Genomic DNA, 15,899 nt, shown 5'->3' with positions numbered 1-15,899 from the left:
ACCCAGCATACTACAGATGCTCCACTCCTGCATGGCCTCTCGGAACAAAATGGCATACATGAAAATCCTGTCAATTCACTCTTAGCTCAAGGGATGATGATCGCAGTTTGGAATCTTGACAGTGAAGGGATGGCGAATCATTATGGCTCTATCAGGGACATAGAAGGTTGGCATCCATATTGAGATAAAGAGTTTGGGTTAAATAAAAAAGTATATTAACAATTTATAAAACATTACATCAAAATGTATAACTCCTACGATAATAGCACTCTTCAGCTGTAGCATTCAAGATATTTTGCAAAGGGAAGTAAGTATCATTTGTCCCTATTTTGTAGAAAAGGTGAAAGAAGCAAGAAGTTAAGACCCAAATTTTCAAAACTGCCAATGATTTTTGGATGCCTCCATTTTGTGTTCAGTTTGGGCTTGACTTTGAGAGCATGAGCATCCACAGTGGTATTCAATGGGAGTGATGGGAGCACAGCACTTTTGAAAGCCTTGCCCTCTGTGTGTCTATTGGTATGGCTGCACTGCAACACTATTTTGAAATAACTAGCGCTATTCCAAAATAACTTAGTCTGTGTCTACACCACAGGCAGTTACTTTGAAGTAGTGTCAAAATACTGTCAAGCTGAAGAAGTTCTTATTCTGACTCCTGTAACCCTCATTGTACGAGAAGTAAGGGAAGTTGGAGGAAGAGTGCTCTATTTCGAAATAAGTACTGTGTAGACGCTCCCTATTTTTAAATAAGCTATTTTGAAATAAACTACACAATTGATGTAGCTCAATTTGCTTAGCTTATTTCGAGTTAAGCCCTGAAGTGTAGACATACCCTGTGTGAGCACCCAAAATCACTAGCCACTTCTTAAGACCTTGTACTAAATGACTTGCTGAAGGTAATACAGAAAGTTAGAACCCAGATCACTTGACTCCCAGACTTATGCCTTCTCACTCAACCACTAAGTCCTTTTGTGTTAGCCATGAATACACTTTTACCGACAAGCCCTTGAGCAACTTTTGTAAGTGGCCAGTTACTTGTGGTTAGAAACCATCTTCTCTGTTGTTGTTGCCAGTTTACTTGTATAGATTTACTGCATGCCAATGTATCATTTGTTCTCAGAAAGGAAGTTCTGAGTTAAACGAACTTCTAGAAACTGACAAGTTCTCACAATTAAAAAGTTGAATTTCTTTAACACCTTTCACCAGGGAATTGTAAAATTCATTATGGACAATTTAAGGAAGCCTCATAACATCCCTATGAAGTAGCTATTACACTGACAGATTTACAAGGCATAGTGCTTTTTTTTCCCTCTTTTGAAAGCTGCTGTTGTTTTTTCAAGACTGAAGTGTAGTTTTCATCTTCCTGGCTTCAGAATGGCATAAAGTGGTATGCAAACAGCAATGAAATTTTGGCCTACATGTTGTAAGTCAAAAGTGAGCATGATCTCTCTTCCTTCTTTATGCTGACAGGTAGCACTGAAAAGTTGCCTGTGTGGACAATTTTCCTAGTACTTAGGTTTGTGAGAAGATGCATATTCAAACCTGGGTTTTTCCTGTCCCTCTCCACCAAACAATACAGTAGTTAAAAAAAAAGTTGTATTTTAGTGGTGGGGCCAGGAAATGATATTGGGTCTTAATTTAAATTCCTTAAAACTGTAATAGGAAATGCAAAGGTGTTTTGAATTTTATTGCAGTTAGAGATTTAAAGGAGTGTTTTTTGTTTGTTCATGGGGCAAATCACAGTATGAGCCTCTTGGTAATGGAAGTTTTTCTTTCTTTATTCTATAGAGCCCCTTTTGTCAGTCCCAGTTCCTCAATCCATGTTAACTGGAATTTTACAGCCTCAGCCCATCCCTGCAGGGGAGACTGTAATAGTTCCTGAAAATCTACTGAATAACTCAGGAATCAGACCAGTGATTCTCATAGGTAAGTCTCACATTGGATAAGCAACATTGTACTTCTTGAATAATAGCATGCTCCCTCTGGGATTTGAGGTTTTGGGGGTGGTGAAATTCACTTTTATGATCAGCCAGTAAGTATAACAGAAAGGTTGCTGTGTTTCGTAAGACTTTCAGCAGCCTCTTGTGTTAATTGTGTAATATTTATAATGAGAAATTGGGTGATTTACTGCCAAGACTTCACATACGAAAGATTCCTGGCCAGAGCAGATTAGACCCTAAATTTGTGTTTTGAATAAACAAAGCTTTTACAGAATCTAAGAATAGACTATTTGAAATTAAAACAACTTTCTGATGCAAACAGTTTCCCAAGACAAATAAACATTTCTTTCAAGTGTTTACGTTCAACACTATAGCCTGTGCCATTACCTGAAACCAAGAAAGTGAAATTGATGTTGAATTGATCAGTCAAAACTGACTAGCTCTTTTTTCCCAGTGTCTAAATAATAAATGAGAATATTGAAATTTCACCTGTATAATGCGTGTTGTTAGTAATGTACCATATGTAAGGACATTACTGTTATTTTAAAATGTGACTTTTACTGTGCAAATGTCTCTTTGAGGTATGTTCCTCCAAAATAATAATAATGAAAGTTCTTCATATTGGTGAATAGTGCCAAAAACTCCAAGGGTTAATTCCAAGATTGTTCAATTCAGTGCAGTATTATCCCTTTGTATAAATCACCCTGCATATTAGGGAACCATATATGCCCATATGATCCAAAGAATTAATTCTAAATTAAAAGGTGAAAAATTCCTAAAAGTCCATTGTTATACAACTGGTCTTTATACATAGTTTCACTGGAGGTAATGGAGCTACCTATGTGAATAAAGATTGGAAGGTTAGGATTACAGTCAAGTGTGTGTGTATGTGGGGAGGAGGGGTTATTTTATGGAAGTGTAATGTATACAGTTCTGTAATTTCAGTAGCTGCATTTCCTTATGAAAGATGCGGGTTCTTGTAGTCATCTTAATTCCAGGAAAAGTAAGAGCAGCCTTTGGGCTCCTGGCAGATTATCAGTGCAGTCCTCAGGTGGGCCCAATGTTAAAAAAGAGAGTTTCATTTGTAGTACAGTACCAGATGTACCAGGATTGATGATCTACCAAATATTGTGGAGAATCTATTTTTAAAAGAAAAATGTATATGAGAAAACTGTAGTCAATAGTTCTATCTTTGCCATTCTTAATCTTAACAGAAAGACGCTTATTTTAATGTCTTAATATTTTATTTTCATTCATAGTTTGTTTAATGTGGGTAAAAAGTGCTAAGATGTTCATCCTAACAGTACACAGTAAAGCAGTGTCTGAAGCATATTTAATTCAGTTTGTGCTGCTTTTACTAGGTTAAGATTTCTGTACTGCTGTTTGACAGATTTTGCACACTGATTTATAGGTAATGAGAGCTTTATGCAATTAAAGGTCATGGTAACAACTGTATGGATTACTTTACTATTTGTCTGTGAATAAATAATTACTACCTTGGGGTATGCAGACAATAACATACACAGGGTAATACACTGCTGGCATACTTGATTTCTTCTGCCTGGTTTGGTCACTGTGGTCCCATCTTTTGATATGTAGCATTAAACAGAAGTTAAGGAATATTACTGTTGCAAGATTTTGTGTAATATTAGGTTTTGAATGTCTTTGTTTTTGTTTTTGAAGGTTATGGCACTTTACCCTATTTCTATGGCAATGTTGGTGATATTGTAGTAAGTCCCTTGCTGGTGAATTGCTACAAGATTCCACAGCTGGAGAAAAAGGATTTGGATCTTTTGGGGTTGACTGGCAGTCAGTTACTAAGTGTGGAGAACATGATTCTTTTAACTGTACAGTATCTTGTCCGGTTAGGTAAGCCATTTCTCATATTCATTCCAGTTTGTATGGTTTATTACTTTTGTTTTCTGCCTTCATCTCCAAGGTGTCCTACCTCTTGCTGGGAGCCAGTTTTCTGTCAATCTTGCTGCTGGAAGAGATAAGTAGTCTCTACCTACAGCCAGTGCCAGTGCAACTTTGCAAATGTACCTGAAAATGAGGTCAATTTGAAGGGTGATACGCTCTCTTTCCTCCCTGTGATCAGTGTCACCTTAGTGAAAATCAAATATGATTCTGCATTGTAAATATTTCCTTTGCTTTGTGTATTAAACCTTCTCTCTTCACATCCCTAAGAGCACTCAGTCCTTTTTTTCATTCAATTATGTGACAGGTGCTTACAGATGTGTTCTCACCATTGTGTTGGGGACTGCAACATTTACATGAAAACTACCTCTGTTGTGCAAACTAGAATAAATTATTTAGTACACAATAAATTCTTTTTTTTCTTGGATGTGTTTAATATGTGCTTTACTCAGAATTTAGGGTAGCCTAGCGAGGTGCAGCTTTTCTAACCTTTTGTGGATAGATCCTTTCATGGTGTTAGTGAATGTAGGCAAAGATAATAGTGCCGGCATATGCTACGTAAGCCTTCTCTCTCGGCTGCGTCAGTCTTGACCTGCAGCTTTCCTTTCATTTTAGTCCTGGAATACCCTTGAACTGAGACTGCTAGTCATAATGAGATACACTGTGATTTTGTAAGGGGGACTCGTGACTTTTTCTGTGCTAGATAAATGTTTCCCTCAGCATGCATGTAATATGCCATGCATTCACACACACTTCTGTTCTCAGTCATGCACAAGTGATGATGAGGCCATAATTGAGAGCAGACTTGTCTTGAACGTGTCTATTTACTGTATGGTTTGCCAATGTGCCTTCCTCGCTGGGGCAGTACTATTCTGAATGGAAAACTGGAAAAATAGCCCCAATAGCACAGGTAGTCCTCTCAATATTTTCCAACAATGTACCAGTCACTGCATAGGTGGCCTATTTGCTTTACTTTTTGCTCTCTACTGAGGATTAGTGGTAGTTGTCCTCTCAGTGTTTGGTTGAAGCTGTCATGTGCTTTTCCTTTACGAGCTAAATGCTTGTATGTTGGTCCACTGTCCCTAGGGATGAGGATTTGGCATATCTAGCATATCCTTCTAGAAAACAAACTCTGCCAACTCCCATCCCCCAAAGTAGTGCTGCTGCTGTCTCCCATCCCCCGCCAGAGCAGATCTTGTCTGTGGTGGGCCTGGGCTCTCGTGGTCAGAGGCCGCTTGGGAGTAGCCCCTACCTGTGGGGCTCCCCAGCACGCTGTGGACAGGGTGTGCTTCAGAAGAGAGCAGTCTCCTGCCCATGGCAGGTAGGGAGCTGCTCCAGGCCCCACCGGTTAACCTTTCACATCTGTAGGCTGAGCCAGCTGTCAGATCTCTTAGCTCTTGTGGAGAGCTGACCAAGCGCGGGTGTTTTGCCCCAAAACGGGGAGACTGCCACCCAGGGATTGATTGGGGTGGCAGAGGGGGACAGAGGCATACTCGCTCCACTGCATCCCAGCTCAGGGCCCTAACAGTGGCAGGTCCAGCTGCCAGTGAGTCAGCGAGGATCGAGACTAAAACATGCTGACTCAGTTTACCTCCATTTCCTCAGCCAGACCCAGGTCAGCTACCCCGGGCTACTTCCCAGTTCCCCCTGTGGGCCTGCCTGACTTGGGGTCAACTCCTCAGGGTCTTGAGGGAACAAAGACTCAAGCATGGTTAACATGATCTTGGTAACTAATTGACCATTCATTATCAGTGGGAAATAGGTCAATGGAGGGATGATAGGAGTTACTAGAGAACTTTCTGGGTGTCTGGCTGGTGAGTCTTGCCCACATGCTCAGGGTTTAGCTGATCGCCATATTTGGGGTCAGGAAGGAATTTTCCTCCAGGGTAGATTGGCAGAGGCCCTGGAGGTTTTTCACCTTCCTCTGTAGCATGGGGTACAGTTCACAGCTGGAGGATTCTCTGTATCTTGGGGCCTTCAAAGTATTTGAAGGCTTCAATATCTGAGATATAGGTGAGAGGATTATTCTAGGAGGGGTGGGTGAGATTCTGTGGCCTGCACTGTGCAAGGGGTCAGACTAGATGATCATAATGGTCCCTTCTGACCTTAAAGTCTATGAGTCTATCTGTTCAGTGTCTGGGATTGCCAGTGGTCCTGGCCAGTTTTTCTCTTCCCTGAAGAGCTCAGGGAAGGAATCTGGCTCTTTCTGTGTCTGGGGCCCACCTGAGCTCTAAGCTCCAGCCTTTATACTTCTAGTTTCCTGGGGATGGGTTGCTCTGGCTCTGCCCAGCAGGGTGTCTTGGAGCGTTCTTCCCCTTCAGGGTCAGAGGGAGGTCAAGCTACCTCACTAAAATGACATACAATTGAAACATTAAACCCTGTTGTGTTTTTAAATTCCTTTATTTATGAGAACCAAAAATTATGTAATAGGTTTATAGCTAGTCCTTGGAGCTCGTGCAGTTCCTGTTGTAGGGTAACGATTTATAAACTAAGTCTGTCTTGTTGTCATCCTCATTATCTCTTGGTTTGTTAGAGTACATCTGTGTGTATATATAGAACTCTGGCAAAACATTTGTGACTGCCAAATTATCTCTTTATAGTTTTCTCTTGATTTGGAGAACTCGTACTCAAGCACTGTTAAAGTTAATTCATGCTATGGGGATAGTTCTGTCTGTTTTCTGTAGTGTTTGTGTACACTAGCGGATAAAAAAGTAGTTGCACGGGCATTTCTCCCAAATCAGAAACTCTTATGATATAAGGCATGGATTAGTAATTTTAATTTTACCGGCCCAATCCTTCAAATAGATGTGTAAGAAAGTTTTCTCAAGTGAGTAGTTCCATTGGCTTCAAGGAAGACAAAGGATTAAAATGACATGGAAATTGTAGATCAGGACTGATGCAACTGAGAGGGGCTTAAAATAGTACTTGACTTCAACGAAACTACTCAGCTGAATAAAGATACTCAAGGGCATGAAAGATACTCACGGGCATAAAGAGATCATGTCCTCTATAGATAATAGGCCATTTTGTAAGTAATATATTGTCTAACTCGACATTGGGAAATTTACAGAAGGCCAGGCTAGCGTTTTTTTATGGACTAGGATAGTCTTCCATTGTGGTTGATTTATTTGTAAAAGGTGTCTTACTAGCTATAAGAAAAGCATTTGAACTGCATTGTGAAGCCAGGTGGCACATACAGAACTTAGTCACATTCTCTTTCTCTCACTCTCTGTCCCTTCCTGCGCAATACTTTTTCATAGCTGCTGAATATATTAAAAATATTTGTGAACAAGCCTCTTTCGGGGGCTTCTTCCTTTTTTTCTTATGCAAAAATTAGGGCTGTAATAGTGTAGTTGATAAACTTATAGGTTAATGCTGTAGACTACATGCACCCTTCTTCCCCCCGCCAGTAAATTTTTTAACAGGCTGGCCAGCAGCCTGGCTCAATCCTGGCTCATGCCGGCTCTGGGACCTATCCCCATCGTGGATCTGCATTTAAAGTCTATTAGGAGCCAGGCGAACAGGTAGCCAAGCTCAGTTCTGGCTCATGCCAGGTCCGGGAGCTCAGCCCTTTCCCTCCCCAGACGGGGTGCTGCCACCCCATGCTGCTTCCTCTGTATCAGGCAGCCAGTCCATGTGGGAAGCTGGTTTTTACAGAGACCTCAACGTGGAGTTGCAGGGGGCTCCTCGGGAGTGGGGCTGGAGTGCACTGGCTGCCGCCCCACCCCCGGGTACTAGAGGATGATTGAATAACCAATAAGAATTCATGAGGTTTATCAACTATTCATTTAACCAATATTTAACATACCTAGCAAAAATGTAGTAGAAAAGGAAAACCTTTCCATAAATGTTTTGACCTGTATAAGAGAACATGATAGAAAATTATCTCATTGCTATATTATTCTACTGGATGGGGGTAAATGTATAGAATGGCTATTGTTCTCCACTAAATTATGAATACTTTTAGCATAAATATCTTATAGTTCTACTGGAGGCTTCCCTTCTAAATTCTGTAGGATTTTCCCATAAAACCTAATGGCTGTGTCTAGACTGGCCAGTTTTTCCGGAAAATCAGCCGCTTTTCCGGAAAAACTTGCCAGCTGTCTACACTGGCTGCTTGAATTTCCGCAAAAGCACTGACTTCCTACTGTAAGAAATCAGTGCTTTTTGCGGAAATACTATGCTGCTCCCATTCGGGCAAAAGTTCCTTTTGCGCAAAACTTTTGTGCAAAAGTGCCAGTGTAGACAGCTGAGATTTGTTTTCCGCAAAAAAGCCCCGATCACAAAAATGGCGATTGGGGCTTTTTTGCGGAAAAGCGCATCTAGATTGGCCACAGACGCTTTTCCACAAAAAGTGCTTTTGCGTAAAAGCGTCCGTGCCAATCTAGACGCTCTGTTCTGAAAATGCTTTTAACAGAAAACTTTTCCATTAAAAGAATTTCCAGAAAATCATGCCAGTCTAGACATAGCCAATGTGAAATTTTCCTTTCTTGATGTCAAGAATTAACAATAAGGAAAATTCTTGACCACTGGTAAAATAATTTTTTACTGGGTGCTTGAAAAGCATCCCAAAAGAACATTTAATTGAGACTGTTCATCTTGTCATCTAGAGCAAATTGGCTTCATACAAGCAAGATGCAGAGGCGCCTTGGAAGCAGAGAAATGAATGCCACCTTCTGAGGCTGTCTTTGTTTTATTGGCCTTGTTATTGGCACAGATTATTTTTTGCACATTTCTATTGCTAACAACTATCTCTGAATCTTGACTGATTTCTGATCACATTGCCACTTCTTATTCTTAGAATAATTATCCAGGATCTCCTTCACCTGGAGCATCATAAATTCATAGATTCCCACGCCAGAAGGGACCATGGTGATCATCTAGTCTGACTTCCTATATAACACAGGCCATAGAACTTCCTCAAAGTAATTCCTAGAGCAGATCTTTTAGAAAAACAGCCAGTCTTGATTTAAAAATTCAGAGATGAAGATACCCACACAACCATGGTAAGTTGTTCCAACTGGTAATTACTCTGACTGTAAACATTTACACTTATTTCCCATCTGACTTTGTCTAGCTTCAACCTTGAGCCATTGAATTATGTTGTACCTGTTTCTTCTAGACTGAAGGGTCCATTATTGAGTGTTTCCTATGTAGGTACTTGGGAAAGTCAACCTCCTAATTTTCTCTTTGGGATGTCTAAACTACATCCCTCTTCCGAAAGAAGGATGTAAATTAGACATATCAAAATTGCAAATTAAACTAAGATTTGAATTTCCTGCGCTTCATTTGCATAATTGCATCACAGTGTTTTTTCTAAAAACTCTATTTCAAAAGTGAAACCATGGTCTAAACGCGGTTCTTTCTAAAAGAAAAGCCTTTTTTGAAAGATTCTGTACTCCTCAAAAAATGAGATTTACAGGATCTTTCGAAAAAGGCTTTTCTTTTTGAAAGAACCACGTCTAGACCATGATTTCACTTTCAAAATAGCGTTTTTCAAAAAAATGCCATGACATGATTATGCAAATGAAGCACAGGAAATTCAAATCCCAGCTACATTTGTTGTAATTTCAGTACAGTATGTCTAATTTACATCCCTCTTTAGAAAGAGGGATGTAGTCTAGACATAGCCTTTGTTAAGCTACATCGATTGAACTCCTTGACTCTTATCACCGTAAAGCATATTTTCTAATCCTTTAATCATTCTGTGGCTCTTCTCTGAACCTGCTTCAATTACCAACATCCTTCTTGAGTTGTAGATGTCAGAACTGGGCACAGTATTGCATAACCAGTGTCAGATAAAATAATCTCTGTTGTGTTTACTCCTCCTGGTGTTTTTCATGGTCAGTAGGTGGGTGGGCATGTATTGCTTGGATCACCACAAGAACACTTTCTTAGCGTTGTGATGCTCACAGGAAAAAGAGAGTCCATGTCATCTCTGGTTTTGTTTAGGGTTCCTATTCTTCTTTACTGGTGGTTGGGATGATTTATGATTCATTACTTTTGGTGCAGATGATGTAGCTTTTACTTGGCAGGGAGCCACCCAACATTCTCTCCTATTAGTTTGGTGAGTAATTGTTTGGCATTCTTGTCACAGTATTTTCTTCTCTTCTGCTAACTCTTCCATAACTTTGAGAGTTAATTGCCTTTGGTTCAAGAAACTTGTGAGGGCAAAAACCATAGTGCCAATGCCTATAGCCTATTAATCTCTCTGAACAGGTGATACAAAGATTGTGAGTCGTGTGGTAATATGCTGTGGCCTTCTGGAATTCTTTTTTTGTTATCAATTTATTTCCTCTTTATGCCGATTTTTTCAGCTAACTCATTTTGACTGTGCCTAGATGAGGGCTTTTTTTATAATGTGCCTAAGCTGATACCACAGACTGTTGCAAAACAGAGCCATTTGTGGTTGTGGGCCACTTTCTGTTGTTGATTCATCTGTAGAAAAATGCAATTTTTGGTGTGAGTTGTAACATTGTATCGTGCAATACCTAAGGTGTTTTTTTTAACTGAGCAGTAACCCCATTAACAAATTGTAATTTTTCTAGATCAAAAGCCGTTAGGAAACCTGTGTGGTTTCAGTGGTTCTTTTACATTCTTTACTTCATTGCAACTTCACATTGACAGCCTTTTTCTTGGATGGCAACATTGATGGGTGAAATGTGGTACATCTTTTAGTACACCATAGAGTGCCCTTATGGACATTGTGGGTTATACTTACTATTTTTCAACCTCATGTTTTCAGGTATTATGATGCAATGTCCTTTGAACAGAATCTCATCATATGTAGCAATTTCATCTCCCTAGTAAATTGTATGGAGTTGGTGGGTTTTGTTTTTTGCTTGTTTGTTTGTTTGGTTTTTGCTGGCCACCGTTTTAGAATTTATTTGTTTCTTATTGGTGCTTTTCAGAATTTGGTAGCACTTCAATCAATTTACATCAAAGCCTCTTTCCTGCTGCTTCTTGCTTTCTTTGGTTACGGACACTCTTGAAAACATGTTCGCATTAAGAAGTTCTTTACCAAATTGAATTCTACAGTTAATGTGCATGTTTGAAATATCATTATTGTTTTTTGAAGTTTAAATGGTACTTTGCACAGTGGTTTCTGAACTGAGCCTTACAGCAATATTTGGCCTGTTTCTAGCTCGAGAAGTTCAAGTTACGCTCATGAAGAGGTTCACAATCAAGATCAATATCTAAATTTCTTTTTTCCATCTGATCATAATTCTGTTGACTATCCATCAGTACTTTGGAAACATATACCACTAGATTATCACCATGAAGAAGGATAACTTAGGGACCATGTGATTATACTTTACTTATGATAATAGACTCTTTGTTAATCTGCAAATATTTCCATATTGCTGACTCTGACGATGTAGTTTAATTCTGAATTTTTTTTCTCTTATTTATTCAAATGCAGTTCTGTCTTGTTCTTAAGCAGCATTCTAATGTGGCAAATTGGGGATGAATTTGATTAAGTATAATGACATCACTTAGAATCTCACTAAGTCCTTCTTGCTTTGGGATCTTCCCATTTATATAATTGCTTCCATCAGTCTTGGGTTTACTTGATCTCCTTTGAGCTCCAAAATTTTTGTCTTACGTAACTGATCTCATTTGGCCAGTTTTGCTTTTAGTAGTGATTAGTTCTTTTCTGTGGTACGTTGCAGATATTGTGCAGTCTTTCATGATGGTGATCATTTCTCCCTCCAGATCTTCAACAACAGTTTTAGCAAACCATTACCAATTATTTCCCCCCTACTCTTCTCTTCAGTGATCTGAGATGTGATATTTTTATAATCTCAGAAACTGAAGCCATTCTAAAGGGAAGTTATAAAGATATATGTACCGAAAGGGGGAAAGACAGAAGAGAATTCACTTAATGTAATTGCCCACATCCTGGGTATAATACAATATTAATGTGTCTAACAAATGTGCATTAGCTAGCAATGGTGGTATATGGGTAGGCTTTTGTCATGAAAAGCTGCTTCCAGATTTTTTGCAAAGTACTCTAACAATTTCTTTCTCCACATACCAGAAAACTACTCCTTTTAGTTCTTTTCCTTTTCACTTTACCCACTATATATGTGTATATATATATTTTGCCTTGAAATAACCCTGAAGTGAATTTGGGCCTTTTATATAAATTAGTTGCAGAATGGCTGCTCTTCGGTATTGAAGATCAAATTGCTGAAATGTGAATCTATTGCCTGTGGCACTAGGGAGGGAGTTTGGCAAAATATGGTTATATTTTCTGATCTATATCTATATCTATATCTATATCTATATCTATATAGATATATATTGTTTTCCCTGTGCGAGGATATCCTTGGAAGTGCTCAACAGATTTGTTTTAATGAGGCAAATGTTAATAAATGTGGGTGATTCTAGGGATCGATACTGAGGTATAAAGCCTCTAACTCACCATTTCAGATTCATGACATGAATTTTGAAAGCCCAGCAAACAAGTTCCAGCATTGTATATATCAGGGGTTTTTAAACTCTGGGTTGCTGCTTATAAGCTGGCTGTGAGATGCTTTGTTTGCCTGCACCTCGGTAGGTATAAGCGATCCCAACTCCCATTGACCATGGATTGCCGTTCCAAGGACACCTCTTCCCGCAGCTCCCTTTGGCCAAGAACAGCAATCCACAGCCAACTGAAGCTGAGATCACCTGTACCTGTGGAGGGGCAGATAAACAAAGCATCTCGCAGCCAGCTATTGGCTTTCCCTTGCAAGCAGTGACCCAGAGTTCGAAAACCCTTAATATATACAACTCTTAAGATTAGAAGTTTGAAGTTTTGTTACATTACATTATTGAAAAAATCAGAATCAAACATGGGCGCTGAAATGATTTGTATAGCGGGGTTGCTGACAGCCACTAAACCAAACTGTAAACCCTGTGTACAATGGAAACCGCATGAAGACAGAGGCTACTGTAACACATATGGAGTCATTCAGTTTACCTGTGGAGATAATGGGGAAAAGCAGAATGCTGGACACGCTGATATCTGTGGTAACTGGCATGGGCGTGATTAAAGTTTGAGAGTGAATGCTGAGATTTTTTTTATTTCAGAACCATGGGAGGCTAGCTGTGTCTAGCTTTCAGTAGTCTGATTATTTAGGGCAAAGAAGATGGGAAAGAGATGACAATTTGTTATCTAAAAAAATGGCTTGTACAGAGAAGAAATGAGAACACGTGCATGTTGCTAAGTATCCATTTAAAAATATGAATAATGCTAATACTGTGCTAAAAGAATGTCCTAAATGGATGAGCAAGTGATTGATCTTGGTGTGACAACTTTTTGATGACAGATGGTGATCTTTTCTATTGCAGGTCCTGACCAGATACCCCTCAGGGAGGAATTTGAACAGATCATGCTGAAAGCTATGCAGGAGTTCACACTGAGAGAGCGATCCTTGCAAATGAGTGGTCAGTGTATCTCAGTGTCACCAGGTCAACTCCCTTGGCTTGCTAGGTTAATCACAAGTGTATCTCGGGACTTGGTGCATGTGGTCGTTACCCAGAATTCTCTGGCTGAAGGCATTTCAGAAACTCTGAGATCTCTCAATGAAATGAAACATCAGCAAAGGCTACCAGATTATGTTGTTGCAATCTGTGCATCAAAGAATAGAGGAAATGAGTTCTGTGTAGTAGTCTTAGGTGAGTAACTTTACTATATGAGGGGGTTACAAATGCAGTTGCATTAAGCATTTTGATCAAGTGGTTCATCTTTAATCTTTTCTTAATAGTTTTTGTTCCCCTTTTACACCTGTGCAATAATATTACCCCTTTCTCTTCCTACTCTAGCAGGATTTTGTGAAGTAATTTCTTCCAGCAGCTCCTCCCTGAAGTAGATTCACTAACATCACAGAGTCACTCTACTTGGGATATCTGAAACCTTGCTCTTTGGAATAGCTGTCTTGGGAAATTACCCAAAGTGTCCTTTATTCAAAATAGTGTGTACCTCTTTCCATAGTTTACATGACAGCTATACAATTCTTACATCATAATGCTGACAACCTAATGCAAATTACTAGACTACAGTAATTTCGCATAACAAATATGAATAGGGTCATAACAAATTCATGGTCCATTTTGGTCAATTTTAAGTTCAGAGGCTTTTTAAAATAGTAAATTTCATGATTTCGCCTATTTAAACCTGAGATTTCACAGTGTTGTAACTGTAGGGGTCCTGATCCAAGAAAAGAATTTTTTTTTGTGGCGGTCTCAAGATTTTTGTAGGAGGGTTGTGGTACTGTGCTGCTTCTGGTCGTGCACTGCCTTCAGAGCTGGGCAGCTGGAGAGTGGTGGTGAGTTGCTGGGAGCCCAGCTCTGAAGGCAGAGCCACTGCCAGCCTCAGTGCAGAAGTAATGATGGCTTGGTATGGTGTTGCCACCCTTAGTTCTGTGCTGCTGTCTGCAGAGGTAGACCCTGTCAGCAGCTGCCACTCTTTGGCCACCCACCTTTTGAAGGCAGAAGCACAGAAGTAAACGTGGCATGATACAGTGTTGACAGCTTTATTTCAGTGCTGCTGCTGACGGGGTGCTGCCTTCAGAGCTAGGCACCTAACCTGCTGTTGCTACTCACCAGCTGCTGACTCTGAAGGCAGCACAGAAATTAGGGTGGCAATACCATGAACCTCCCCTAAAATAACCTTGTGATCCTCCTGCATCCTTTTAGGCAGGACCCCAAATTTGAGAAATGCTGGTCTTTCTGGTGAAATCTGTATGGTATAGGATAAAAGCACTTAAACGATTTAATAGTACATGACACATTTTTCATCACTGAATATGGTAGGGCTCTAAATATAAAATACAGGGCACTATATCTGCCAGATAGGTGTGTGGTTTTTTTTTTTGTTTGGTTGGTTTTTTTTTATTCAGAGCAGGCCTTTATAATAAATTTGTGTGCGCCTTATATGAATTTGTGACTACATTGCACCATTTGTTACATAAACAAATTAGTCTTGTCTACCAGAGTGAAAAGAAATTGGGCAACTTCCTCTTCGTTTTTTTTTTAACCAGAATTTTCCATCCCTTCTGAAAAACAAGTGGTTACATTGTATATCTCCTTTTGCCAGAGAATAGCTCATGGACCAGCACGACTATGGACAATAGCTTTGCAAAGAATGTGCTAAAATGGCACAAAATACAGTGAAACCTCTGTTATCCGGCGCTCTGTTAACCAGAAAACTTTAACCTGCATTGCCCTCAGCCACAATACTGTCACACCGTCAGGCACACAGGCCTGGCTTGGTTTACCATGACTGGCTTAACAATTTTTTATTTAAGAAGTACTAATCATCTTTAACTTAAAATAGAAATTAAACCAACTGCCTCACACTACAAAACTGCCAGTATTAAAACTTGAGTTTTACTATTATTGTCCATTGGTTTTTCCTAGGTTGATGGGACCCTCGGATAACCAGAATTTTTAGATAACCAGAACGCCCTAATCTCTGAGCGTGCTGGATAACATAGGTTTTACTGTATTCTCCTGTGTCCCATCAGCATAGACTTGACTGTGTTTCTTTTTGATTGCCCCATTTCCCCCATACAATTTCTTATACAAAAGGGGATGGAAGCCAAAGGCTGAACATTAGTAGAGCCCATCACTTCCACAAGGCCATTACACACTGGGGGATTTATAATGAGAATGCACTGTTTTTAACCTCAATCTGTCCTTTCTGTTCTCTAGGTCAGTATCAGTCTAGAGCACTGGCAGAGAGCATGCTTACAACCAGTGAGTTTTTAAAAGAGATCAGTTATGAGCTCATCACAGGAAAAGTTAGTTTCCTGGCATCACATTTCAAAAACACATCTTTAGGTGAGTGAGTTTAAGGATAGTTTCTACTAACAGAATAATCTCCTGATTCTTCTGTGTTACCTTCTGTTTAGGAGTCAACGTAAGGAGCAGTGGGCAAAATGCAGCTCCCCATCCCCTATTAAATGCCAAAGGAGAACTCCCATCCTCTCATTGCTTTGGTTAATGACCATTAAGACATGTTTTCTCTCCTGCTTGGCTGGGCCCTGAGAGCTT

The 15,899-nt window shown here is 39.8% G+C and overlaps 1 protein-coding gene across 9 annotated transcripts in view; it reads left to right on the top strand.

The window, feature by feature from the left end:
• GREB1L (GREB1 like retinoic acid receptor coactivator) overlaps nt 1-15,899 on the top strand; it is a 226,631-nt gene that overhangs the window by 132,380 nt on the left and 78,352 nt on the right. For all 9 annotated transcript variants that reach the window (XM_075920899.1, XM_075920898.1, XM_075920897.1 and 6 more), the window contains 4 exons: nt 1,786-1,923; nt 3,621-3,806; nt 13,194-13,520; nt 15,558-15,686. In XM_075920899.1, coding sequence (XP_075777014.1) covers nt 1,786-1,923; nt 3,621-3,806; nt 13,194-13,520; nt 15,558-15,686 — 780 coding nt within the window. The remainder of the gene's footprint in view (nt 1-1,785; nt 1,924-3,620; nt 3,807-13,193; nt 13,521-15,557; nt 15,687-15,899) is intronic.

The sequence above is a fragment of the Pelodiscus sinensis genome, chromosome 2 (assembly GCF_049634645.1).
Source record: "Pelodiscus sinensis isolate JC-2024 chromosome 2, ASM4963464v1, whole genome shotgun sequence".
In the NCBI taxonomy this organism is placed as follows: Eukaryota; Metazoa; Chordata; order Testudines; family Trionychidae; genus Pelodiscus; species Pelodiscus sinensis.
The sequence above is the reverse complement of the archived record's forward strand: the minus strand, read 5'-3'. Positions and strand labels throughout refer to the sequence as shown.